The sequence below is a fragment of the Artibeus jamaicensis genome, unplaced genomic scaffold, assembly GCF_021234435.1.
Source record: "Artibeus jamaicensis isolate MK-2021 breed Jamaican fruit bat unplaced genomic scaffold, CSHL_Jam_final scaffold_369, whole genome shotgun sequence".
Lineage (NCBI taxonomy): Eukaryota > Metazoa > Chordata > Mammalia > Chiroptera > Phyllostomidae > Artibeus > Artibeus jamaicensis.
In genome coordinates, this window is record NW_026522042.1 from 39,011,174 (window position 1) to 39,023,276 (window position 12,103).

Sequence of the window (12,103 nt, forward strand, 5' to 3'; positions counted from 1 at the left end):
CAGTCTCCTTATATACATCATAAAGCACAAATAGGGATTAAGACAAGGAGGCATCCAAGGGCTGCTAGGACCCAAAGTTGTAAATTCAGTCCATTGGAACAGTTTTTAGGGTTCAACTATTGAAGATTATGGGGCACCAAGGGGTTGATGTCTTCTGCAGGAGGCACTTGAGCCTCAGCCCCTGTCATTGGGGCAGCCCCATCCTCCTCTGTTGGCAGACCCAGGCCTGTGAGTGACGGTGCAAGTGTCCATTTTCGTTCTGGTTTTTCAGGGTCAGCTGGGCCATCTGGTCTATCAGTCGATTGGTTCTTGGCTCCAGGTAGCAGAGCTTGGTGTCTGTCTCACTTATGATAAGGCTTTAATCTTTTGGCTGGTAGCCAGACAGGACCTGTAGGTATGGAAACACATGCACACCCTCTTCCCCACATTGAAAGGTCTACAGGGCCTCGCCAAGAGCCATCTCCCAGCGAATCTCTATATAAAACCTGAGAATAAGATGACTTTGGCTCCTTCTTCTGAAAAGGTTTCTCAATTGGAGTACAAAGTGATTCATCACAGTTTAGAAAATTATAGGTAAACAGGGCTAACATAATCAAATTTGGGGGGGGGAGGACTCATGACTCTCCCCTTTTCTGTTTCTTAAGAAGATTTCTAAAAGTATGATGAGCCCCTTCTACAATTGCCTGACTGGTTGGATTTTAAAGTATTTCTGCTTTATGTTGGATATTCCAACACTGAAGAAAAACCTGAGTAGAATGTGCAAGGTAACCAGGGCCATTATCAGTTTTAATTTGCTGAGGCCGTCCTAAATCACTAAAGGCCTCAAGCTAATAGGCCTTTATGTTTTTAGCAGATTCTCCGTTAAAGCAGATGCATGTAGGGCACCAGAAAAGTATCAATAGAAATACGAACGCATTTGAATTTTCCAAAAAAAGCTTAATGAGTGACATCTGTTTGCCAAATTATTTGAGAACTTAGTCCTTTAGGATTAACTCCTATAAATGGGGGTGGCTTGGAAAGGCAGGCACCTTGCCGTTTCTGCAAGCTGCAGTGAGTTTAAGCAGCAAGTTAATTGCCTGGTTGTTCTCAGGACCTGGTAGTTTTCAAGAGAAGTGGGAAAAATATTAGGGAGTTGCTCTGAAAAAATATGTTTTAGACAAAAATGGTGATGCACCAAGGGCCTTTTGTGACTTGATTAACTAACTGTTCCCTTCGGGAGAATAGCCAGTTCTTCCCCAAGGAAATGATCAGTGTTTACAGGTACTTTGTTAAAAAATAGTACTTTGTCTTCTATGGAGAAGAGCTAGTTGTCTCTGGGGACAATATACCTATATTTCATTTTAACAATAAAGGTCACGGCTCTAGCATGAACAAGGAGGATTCTTAATATTTCTTTAACACATCACACCCCCATCCCACGTATAGCATGCTTTAGATTGAAAAATTTATGAACACATTCACAACTTTCAGAAACAGTTTTTTTCTCTACTGGAAAATACATTTACTTTTTAAAAATTGGAGTTTTGACCTGCTCTGTTTCTGACCTGGGCCAGTTCACCTCTCTTTAGGCAACCTGGTGGCTCCTCGCTCTTGGGAAGTCACCATATTGATGACAAACTTAGTGCAGACATCTGATCGGCAGAGCGCACTGCAGCCCAGAACTCCTGGGCTCAAGCGTCCTCCTTGCCTCAGCCTTCCAAGTAGCTGGGACTACAGGCGTGCACCACTGGGCTAGTCTAGTCGCAACTGTGCAGGCATGGCCAAGCGCAGGGATGGTCTCCCCCAGCATGCACCACACCGGGGAGAAAGGGAGGTGAGGGAAACCAAACTCCCCTCTGGGTGGCTGCCCAACCCAGCAGAGGGACCCAGCCCCGACTCGACTCAGAGCAAGCGAGCATGGGCAAGCTGCCTTGGTTGTGCTGCGAGTGCAGTACGCCCGTGCCACTGCCAAGCCCACTGAGCAGGCTGTGAGACTTGCAGGCAGCTGGCATGAACCTCGAGAAGGGCCTAGCTAGTGCTCATAGGTCCCTCTGTTCCATAATTCCGAAACTAAAGATCCCTAATCTAGGAGACATTCAGCAGCCCCCAAATGCTGCTGAACCTAAAACATTGCTCTTGTTCTTTAGAGAGCTCGTTCCCCATGGTTAAGGATTGGCAGAAACCTTTAAAGAAATTTTCATAACTAATTAATGAACCTTTTTCTGAAATTCCTCCCACCGCAAACACGGTGATTACAAAACCAGTCTCAATTTTGCTTTCTCTTCACCTGCACCTTTAAATCCTTATACAGGTGGACAGGGGGAAAAGGCAAAACTGAAGGGGCTGTAAGAGACGGCTTAAAAGAATTTGTGTAGTTGCCTGTAAACTGTCCTGTAACTAGCTGATGTTTTTAAAGTTGATTAAAGGGAAAATCTTTGCTCTTTCTCCCAAGCCTAGACCTAGTTTGGTGTTACCTCCTGGCAAAAGCTTGGGAGGGAGCAAGGCTCCTACTTACTAAAGAAGGTATAGTTGTGAAGTGGTCATAAGAGAGAGTGACCCAGGAAGAAAACCCTTTTCCTCTGAAATCCAACACACCCTATGACATTCCCAAAAAGCACTCAGGGTCATCGGCCCTTACCTGCGCTGATGCACACATACTCCCACCAAGTTGGTGTGTCGTCCATGATGACGATGACTCACGGCCTCTGGGTCCCTGTTCCTGGGCTCCAGCTGATGTCTGTATCCGCCTAGAACTATGACTCCAGTATTTATTTTCATTGCAATGTTCATAAAGCATCTCTGGAATTTCTAGTAGATAGTGGTTTCTTAATATTATGGTCAATCTTTTGTGATTAAATACCATAATCACTTTATATGATTAGATTAAATGTGAAATGTGCACAATAAAGTCATAAAATGAGATATGTGTAAGGTACCCATCAGAATTTCTGGCATATAAATAAATCTCTTCATATGGACAATACTGTATCTAATAATCACTCAAAATTGATAGGTAGATTGTCATTAATATTCTGTTCTTTTTACCAGAATAGAAATATTTACTTATTTATTTATCTCATATATAGTCAGAACCCTGAGAAGTCAGAAAAATTTAGAATTTAATAGGGAAGTAATGGTAACCGTATCTGTCAATTTCACTTTGTATTCTCTATGAGGACTTTTTTACAATTTAATTATAGAGTTACATTAATCTGTAAAACTGTCAGCTCCTAATGGAAAGGGCTAATGTGTTAATGACTGTGTTGAGTATTATATTCTATTCTCATTTTCAAAAATTTTATACATACTTCACTTTGTTTCTGAGGCAAAGTATTTAGGTAAAACTACACAGCTTATTTTTATTGAGTCACTGCTAATGAGTTTCCCAAAGCTTTTTAAAAATAGATGTATATAGTCTGTTTAAATTCATAATGGACCTTGGCTCATATATGACCAAATTGTTGAGAATTCATATTTTAAATGCATCTTTTCTAAGAATATGGAAGGTAAAAATGTGCACATTTTGGGCAGTCTTCAGTACTTTGAACAAAATAAAAACTACATGACGTAGGCAAGGTAAAGGGTAACGATTTCAATGGAAAATCTGTAAAGTTTCATAGAGAAGAGTCATTCTTATTCACCAGGCATTTATTAAGTACCTGCTATAGTTTGGCACTGTCCTGTGGTTGGAGGGTTCAGAAAACTAAGATAGAGTGTGCCCCATGGAGCCTGTCCGCTAAAAATGTTATCATTTGCAAGTGTTTCTTGATCACTTTTCTTTAAGGATATTTTTATTATTTTTTAAAATCTAATTATGATATATTTTACGCATACTAAAATGCACTTTTCAGTGAGTTTTGACATACGTATAAATATTCATGTACCCGCCACTATTTAAATGCACATTTGGTCTTTTCCAGAATTTCTTATAAACATAGACATAGAGTATTTTTTTATGTCTGGCTTTTTATGCTTAGCATAATGTTTTTGAGATGATTCATGCTGTTGTTTATTCCTTTCTATTACTGAGTATTTTTCTGTTGTAGGATCCATCCCATAGTCTTTCCATTGAATGGCTGCCGTAGTTGTTGCTGGACATTAGGGGGTTCGCAGTTTTAAACTATAATAAAGTTGCTATGAATGTTTGTTCACAAAGTTCTATGTAGACATATATTTTCATTTCTCTTTGTTCTTACTAAGAACTGCTAGGTTTTATAGTAAGTGTAGGCATAGGTTTTTAAGAAACTGACTAATTATTTTCTAAATTGATTATACCGTTTTTTATTCCTACCATCAATGTACAAGAATTTCACTTCTTTATTTTCATAAGTACTGATATTTCCAGTTCCTTCCTTGCCGTCTTCCTCCCTCCCCCTCCCCCTTCCTTCCTTCCCTCCCTCCCTTCTTCTTCTTTCCCCCTCCGCCTCCTCCTCCCGCTCCTCCTGCTATTGTAATAAATGTACAGAGGTGTCCCACTGTAGTTTGAACTTGTATTTCTCTGATGATTAATGACAGTATGCCTCCTTTCATGTGGTTATTGAACAAAAATATATTGTCTTTTGTGTTTGTTAAAATATCGTACTTATTTTTACAATTCTGTTTTTTCCTTTTTTTGTAAGAATTATTTCTATTCTGGCTAAAAAGTTCTTGTCAGATATAGGCTTTGCAAAAATAGTTTTTTGGTTTCTGACTTGCATTTCTTTTTCTTAGTGTTGCCTGTCAAAGAGTAGATGGATTTAATTTCGATGAAACCTAGTTTATCATTTTTTCTTTGTAGTTAGTGTGTTTGGGTCCTGAGAATACTTTGCCCATCCAGAAGTTTCAACACTTTTCTCCTATGTTTTCTTCTAGACATTTTGTAGTTATAGCTTTTACTTTTAGGATTCTGACTCATTTTGAGTTAATTGTATGCATGGTATGTGGTAAGCATCAAGGTTTTCTTTGTTGGTTTGTTTGCTTTATCTTGTTTTGTTTTTACCTCATACAGATATATGCATTAGTTCCAGCACCAATTATCGAGAAGTTTATCTTTTCTTACTACCTTGGCATATTTACCAAAAATCAATTGACCATATATCCATATATACAGGTCTATTTTCGGACTCTGTTCCACTGTTGAAATGATGTAGTGTGTACCCTCCACCTTTCTTCTCTTGCAAAACATTTCAGGATGTTTTAGGTCATTTTGCATCTTTAAATGAGCTGTTCTTCCATTTCTATGCATAGTGTTTTTTAGTTTTCAGTAGATAGGTCTCACATTGTCCCTGCATTGTCCCCCACTGTCTCTCGCCCCACATGGCAGCCCACCTTTAGTTTAAATCCCAGCCTGGAACCTCCTCCGAGTTCCCATTTCCAACTCCTCCTACAATCAGCTACATCTGCCAGCACTCCCACATTCTCTGCCTTTCTTGGCTGCCATTGTTAGTCCAGGCAGGCTAGCCCCATGGTGTGGAGCGAACCATCTCCAAGCTCTTGCACAGAAGTGGGAAGGGGAGTGGCCTCCCAGTTACCTCATGGGTAAAAGTCGTATATATCTTTCTGGCTCCCCTCAGGCTGGAAGACTAGTCTGCTGTTATTGATATGCAAAATAACCTTTTTTTTTCATATGGGTATGAACCTAGCCTGATGTCATCAATATGCAAAATAACTCTCACTAGCCCTGCTCAGTGTCTCTAGTCAGGTCTATGGGGGATATCCTAGATTCCCTGACACCCCAAGTTCTGGACCTCGTTACAGTTAACATATCTACATCGCACTCTTTATATGTCGTGGCTCTATTTTCAGTGAGAAGCTGGTCCTCACTAGCTCATCTTCTGAACTTGCTGCAAATGCTTTTCATTTTTTCCAGGCCTTCCCAGCCAGCCTGGGATGTTGCCCTGTTTCTCTCTGCCCCTAATACTACTCTTGGCTAGAGACACACAGACTTCAACTCCACTTCTAATAGTTTCCCAGAGCACTTCTTGCTTCTAGTTTCAACCAGTTTGGCATGGACCATTCTTTGTGTGGTTCTCATCTATTATGTACTTTGATACAGTATGCTGTTGTTTCCCTCATTCATCTTTCAGAAGTTCATCTCAATTTCTGGTTCGTTGGAATCACCCCACTTATATTTTCTAGTTTAACTATTGATTGTTTTTTTTTTAAATATCTTTTATAGGGTATGTGGCTTAATAAGGAGAATAAACTGGGATATATACTCACTTGGCCATTTTGAAACCAACAGTTAAATCCCTCTCTGCCTGAATTTGCCCTATATCATTTTAAGAGAATGTATAATAAAATAAACTTTTGTATGCTTGTCCAACACTGTGGTGAGGAGACATCTATTAGGGAGCAGGAGGATGACTGAACTAGAAGTTATTCCTAGCATTTTTTATTCTCTTCCTTACCTTGCTGTCGTTCAGTAACACCCTCTTCATTATTGCCTGGCTTTCTCTCACTGTTGACATGAAAAGGTACATTTTGTTAACCAGAATTGGAGTTGAGGCATCATGAATAAAACTGTAACATCTTTTTTTTGGCCAACTGTAAACCCTTCCCAACAGATTTTCTATTTGCCATTGAAATATTTTCAACCTATTTTGTTGATTTTAAAAACATTAGAATTGGAAGAATTTCAAACCTTTTAACAAGTTTTCTTTCACCATTGTAACCTTGAGTTTGGTTTAGCACTGATTATTGTTTATAATGTCTGAAATACACTCGTGTACAGTATATAAAATAGTGAAATATGATTTCATATTATAGGAATAGTTCAAATCCTTTTGCCCTTTTAGATCTTTCCAATATGTAAATAAATCATACTGAAACTTTTTGTCTACCCTGGGCCACCATTGAGTATTTTAAGATCTACTAATGGGAGAGAGCAATGACGTAAGGTCCAGAGAGACCAACTTGAAACATTAAACTAAACCTAGGAATTCTGGTGATCCTGGCTCCAAGTCACAATCTAAAGGAGGTTATTCAGTGAAAGTTCCTAAAGAGATTCAGTCCTCTTTCACTCATGGCACTGTGAGTAGAAACTTATAAGGCATGTGTAGGAATTTCCATATTGCTTGTTATTTTGCTAACCTGATTATGGTAACTAGCAGTAGTGCAGCTGCTTGGAAAACCGAACAAAGGACTTGTGCATTGGCAACTTGCGAAGCTGCTGCTTACGAAACCTGATCCTGGGAAAAGAGCCCTTTCCTTGTTCTTCTCAATCAACACTTTTCTGTCATTTCATAAACTGAAATTTTGTAGGCTCGGAAGGGATAGGTAATTGCCTGCCAGTGATTCGCAGGTGAAGAATCTGAGACCCAGAAAAGTGAAGCAATTGGCCTAAGGTCACACAGGTAGTAAAGGGCACATTTCTCCACCCTGGCCTGCCCCGCATCATTCTGACCTGTTGGGAAGCCGTACTGTCTCAACTGTAATCACACTTATTTCTACAGAGCTACCTCAGAAAGCCCTCAGTGTCGTTTTGAAATTTTTGTTGTTTACTCAAGGATTTTCTGGCCGCCTCCTTGATTGTTCTTCTTCCTCATCCTCTTACACTTCTTTTGAGCACCTCAATAGAGAATATAGAAAGTCCTTTATTCTTTCATGAATAGAGTCCAGATAGAATCAGAGCTTGAAGGCAGGAAAAGTTGTCATGAATGGCACTATTTTTCTCTCACACACAAGAAAAAGAATAGGGTGCTGGATTTGTTCATTAAGTAACCTAATGCTAAGCTTTAAATATAATTAATGAACTCAGGGAAATGGAGGGCTTTTTAAAAATTCACAGGTATTATTCTGTGAAAATAATTTTTTTCTGTCTTTGGGGTTTGTTTTTGGAGATGAAAGTGAGGAGAGGAGAACATTGTATATTTCCTTGCTAGCTAAAATTGAATTTATATTTTTGTGTTTTATTCAAATATAAAATTTGTGAAATAAATTCCGAACTGGTAAAAATTAATATCGTGCATTTTGATACAACAGGATGGACATGATTCAGCCTATGATCAAAATACTTGTCATGTGTGGCACATGAATATAGAAGCCCTCCCAGAATGGATAAGCTGCCTAATACAAAAAGTAAGTTCCTCGTGTCAGTGAAGTTAGGAAGACGCAACCTGTAGAATATTTTTATTCTTCTTTTAGAGTTATTTTTCTTGGATGCATTGTTTCAACAGGCAATAAAGGCTATGAAATTATTAATTACACTTTCTGGCTTCTTCATTGTTATTGGAGTGCTTCAGATAGATACTTTTTACTCTTTTTTTTCTTTTTACATTTTTCATTTTATTTATTTTTTAGTTTTTATTGTTTATGCTGTTTCAGTTGTTTTCACTTTTTCTCCCTGTCCCCACCTCCACCCAGCCCCACCCTCGGCCCACCCCACCCCAAGTTCATTCCCGTATTGTCATCCTCATCCATGGCCATTCATAAGTGCTCTTCAGTTAAGCCCTGCACCATCTTTCATCCTGTTCCCGACCCTCACCCTTTCTGGAAGCTGTCAGTGTGTTTCATGTATCTAAGCTTCTGTTACTATTTAGTTTGTTGGTTTATTGTGTTCATTAAATTCCACATAAAGTGAGATCATGTAGTATTTTTCTTTTGCTGACTGGCTAAATTCACTTAGCATAATTTTCTCCACACCCATCCATGCTTCACTTTCCTACCTCAAACTTTGCACTTGGTATTTCCCCTTGCTTGAAAGCTCCTCCCACAGATAGTCACCTGTTCCCTCCATTCCATAGGTCTTTAGTCTCAATGAGTCATTGCATGACCTGCCTATCAACTGCCCTCCCCACTGTTACCACTCTTCACACTTCTTACTTCCTTCTCTGCTTTGTATGCATACCTAGAATGTATACATACGCACACATACACAAGTTACAAGTAATATATAGTACTTTTAAAATGCATAAGTACATATTACATATATAAATATATACATTATTTACACACACGTATACATATATATACACTCACCCCATACACATATGGCTTACTGATCTTGTTAATTGCCTGGTTCCCCTGCTAGAATATAACGTCCATGAAGTCAGTGGTTTTCATCTTTTGTTTATTACTGTATCCCCAGCATCTAGAACAGTATCCACTGAGTGAGTGAAATATCCTGTATATATTATTAATGTATGCACATGCATATCAAATAAACTGAATAATTAAGGATCTTATTGGCACAGTAAAAATAAAATAAAACACTTTCAAGGATTCTTAATGAAATATTATAAGAGCAAGAACTCACCTTGTTAACAGTATGGCAACATTATTTCTCATAATTAAAAATGCTGAAGTCTTAGAAAACTGTAAGTAATATGATTTTTAGAAAAATAAAGTCGTGTTTCTTCACTGACTAGCTTAACCTTTTTTGTTATTAAACAATAACATTTATAGATTTTCCTTGCATCCCTTTCTCACAGTGTAACGATTTCCTGGGAACATGCCAGTGGGGTGCTTTCAGTGTCCTGAACTTTACGGAACGTATTCGGACACTGCAGATGTTCCACTGTCTCTGTTGAAAAGATCGTTTTAAGCCAGCTCATTATTAATTTCCAGTCTGCGTAGAGTAAATGCACTGTCTGACATGTAAACAGTATCTTTTGGCTGCACGTAGAAAGGCAGGAAGAGCTTTATTCTGATGATTGGGTCAAGTCTCCTCCCACAGTGCTTGGTATGCAAGTAGTGTATCAAAACAGACACTTTTCTGTGAGATTTTACTTGCAAATTAAGCTCTGTAGACTGATGTGCTTCCTGGTTCTGTAGTGTATTTTTCTTTTCATTAGTTCACACTGTATCCATATTCAACTTATTGTTTAAGAGATTTTTTTTACAATTCTTAGGAGTATTGTTTAGATGCTCCTGATGAGCACCATGTTATCATTCTAGAACTTTGGAGCTGCTTATCTCTGTTTGCTTGTTTCCATTTACTGGTCTGTCTACTAATCAGAAAACAGAAAGCTAGCCTTTTCTGTGGCATAGAAAACTTTCATGTCATTGGCTTAAAAAAACAGCTCACATTCTTTTTGATTAACAATGAACGCATTGTCTTTATTTCCCTTTATTACCTGTAGGCCCAGTGGACAGTTGGGAAACTGAATTGCCCTTTTTGTGGGGCCCGTTTAGGGGGCTTTAATTTTGTCAGCACTCCAAAATGTTCCTGTGGCCTGCGTACAGCTGTGCATCTCGCCAAGAGCCGGACCGACTGTCAGCCAGCACAGGCAGGCCGACTAATGAGACCATTGCTGAAATACTTGTCACATCCTAGAGTTCAGTCAGGTTGTGACACGGAAGCTCAGCTGACAGGTGGCACCTTCAAAAACAGAAATCACAGGCTTTTAAACATGGCTCAAAATAATAATGGCTCTGGAAGATTAACAGAAGCACTCTGCCTGGAGGCACGGTCTACATATTTTCAGATGAAGAAGGAAAAACTGCTCTTCAAAGCCTCCAATCCCAAATACCAGCTTTTTGTTCCCCAGCTTGTGCCTGGCAGATGCACCAGAAGAGCTTTTCATAGAAAATCGCATAGCTTGGATCTGAACATCAGTGAGAAGCTGACTTTATTACCTACTTTGTATGAAATACATAGTAAGACTACTGCCCATTCCAGGCTAAATGAAACACAGCCTGTTGACCTTTCAGACTTGCCTTTAGACTCTACTAAAAATAGCTATTCCTTTCAGATTTCATCAAGTTTTGATCCTAATAGGCTGCTGCAAAGAATTTCAGTGGTTCCCCATGAGACCCAGACACAAAGAGGAGAATTTCAGTGCGGTCTAGAAGCTTCTGCAGTGTACTCCGACCATGCCGGGTCTGGCAGCCTGGCTTTCCTGATGGACCTGCCTTCGGCGGGCAGGAGCGCACTGGAGGCCTCGGACCAGGAGGAGCACCGCTCTGGTCTGGACTTCCTGCACTCGGGCAGTTTTTCCTTGGGTGCCATTAACCAGAGGCTCAGTAAAAGAGAAAGGAGCAAGTTGAAGAATCTGAGAAGGAAACAACGAAGGCATGAAAGATGGCTGCAGAAGCAGGTAATTTTGTTAAAATTTGCTAAAAGTTTTATATGATAAATGTTGAGGCTTGGGGAAAGAAGCTAACTTTGAATACCTGCACTACATAAAAAGTTGGTTTCAGTAGTTTTTGAAATGACATTTCTCTCCAGAAGAACTTAATAGTCATGCAGCTGTATTGTAATTGCTGTCTGTCTCTATGCTCACACATGTTTAGAAAATACCCTCTTGTAAAGAATTTCCCAACACTGTTAATATTTTAAAGGAACAGTAATCTGCATGATACTGAGATTAGATTGTCATAAGCACTTCAAATTTATTTGAGTTAGGATTTTATTTTAGGTTAACACAAGTTTTTCTAAGTAACTGTAATCTAAGTGATATTCATTCACTTCCATCACATTGAACTTAAATGCATATTTTCCCAGAGCCTGTGATTTAATCATTTGCCCACATAATTGTGTATAACTGTGTTAAACTGTGAAAATAATCTAGAGGGTAATTGACCCTTCCTGTGGTTTTGTAAGAGGGCGTGCCTCTCATTGGTTTAAACTCCTATACCCATGATGATACGCTCAGGGGTGGGGTGTGTGAGGGGTCTGAGCAATGAATGTTATGTGCTGAAGAAAGAAAGCCTTTAAAGCCAATGGACAAGATGCTCATGAAAAGTGGAAGTTTGAGGATTAGTATATTTCTATATAGATTTTATTTTTACAAGTTGCCATTATTATGTTATTTTCCATAACAGACAATAATCCTAATTACTCAGTATCTTGAATAGTAACAATGTTCTCAGAGCCAAAATGTAGAAAGCTGCAACATATATATATATATATATATATATATTAATTCATTGTTTTAAAAACAATTAGGCAAACTCATTATTGTTTATGCTTCTAGTCATAGACTGAACAAAATAAAGTTACTACAATGAGTGCTTCAATAAGGTTAGGTATTTTTCATCTTTTAGTTGAGTGGTGTAATTGTAGCAGTAGGTAATTGTTTGTTATATTTTTTAATTATTGACTAACAAGAAAAATTGCAAGTGATGGTGTAATGTGGCACCAAAGCATGTATTGTAGAATGTATAAATGAATATATTTTAGCACCACTATAAAATACTTTAT

At 38.7% G+C, this 12,103-nt stretch overlaps 1 protein-coding gene across 4 annotated transcripts in view; it reads left to right on the forward strand.

Moving 5' to 3' along the window:
* The window catches only part of RNF180 (ring finger protein 180), a 159,343-nt gene that overhangs the window by 42,853 nt on the left and 104,387 nt on the right, over positions 1-12,103 (forward strand). For all 4 annotated transcript variants that reach the window (XM_037150814.2, XM_037150816.2, XM_037150815.2 and 1 more), the window contains 2 exons: positions 7,942-8,037; positions 10,041-10,997. In XM_037150814.2, coding sequence (XP_037006709.2) covers positions 7,942-8,037; positions 10,041-10,997 — 1,053 coding nt within the window. The remainder of the gene's footprint in view (positions 1-7,941; positions 8,038-10,040; positions 10,998-12,103) is intronic.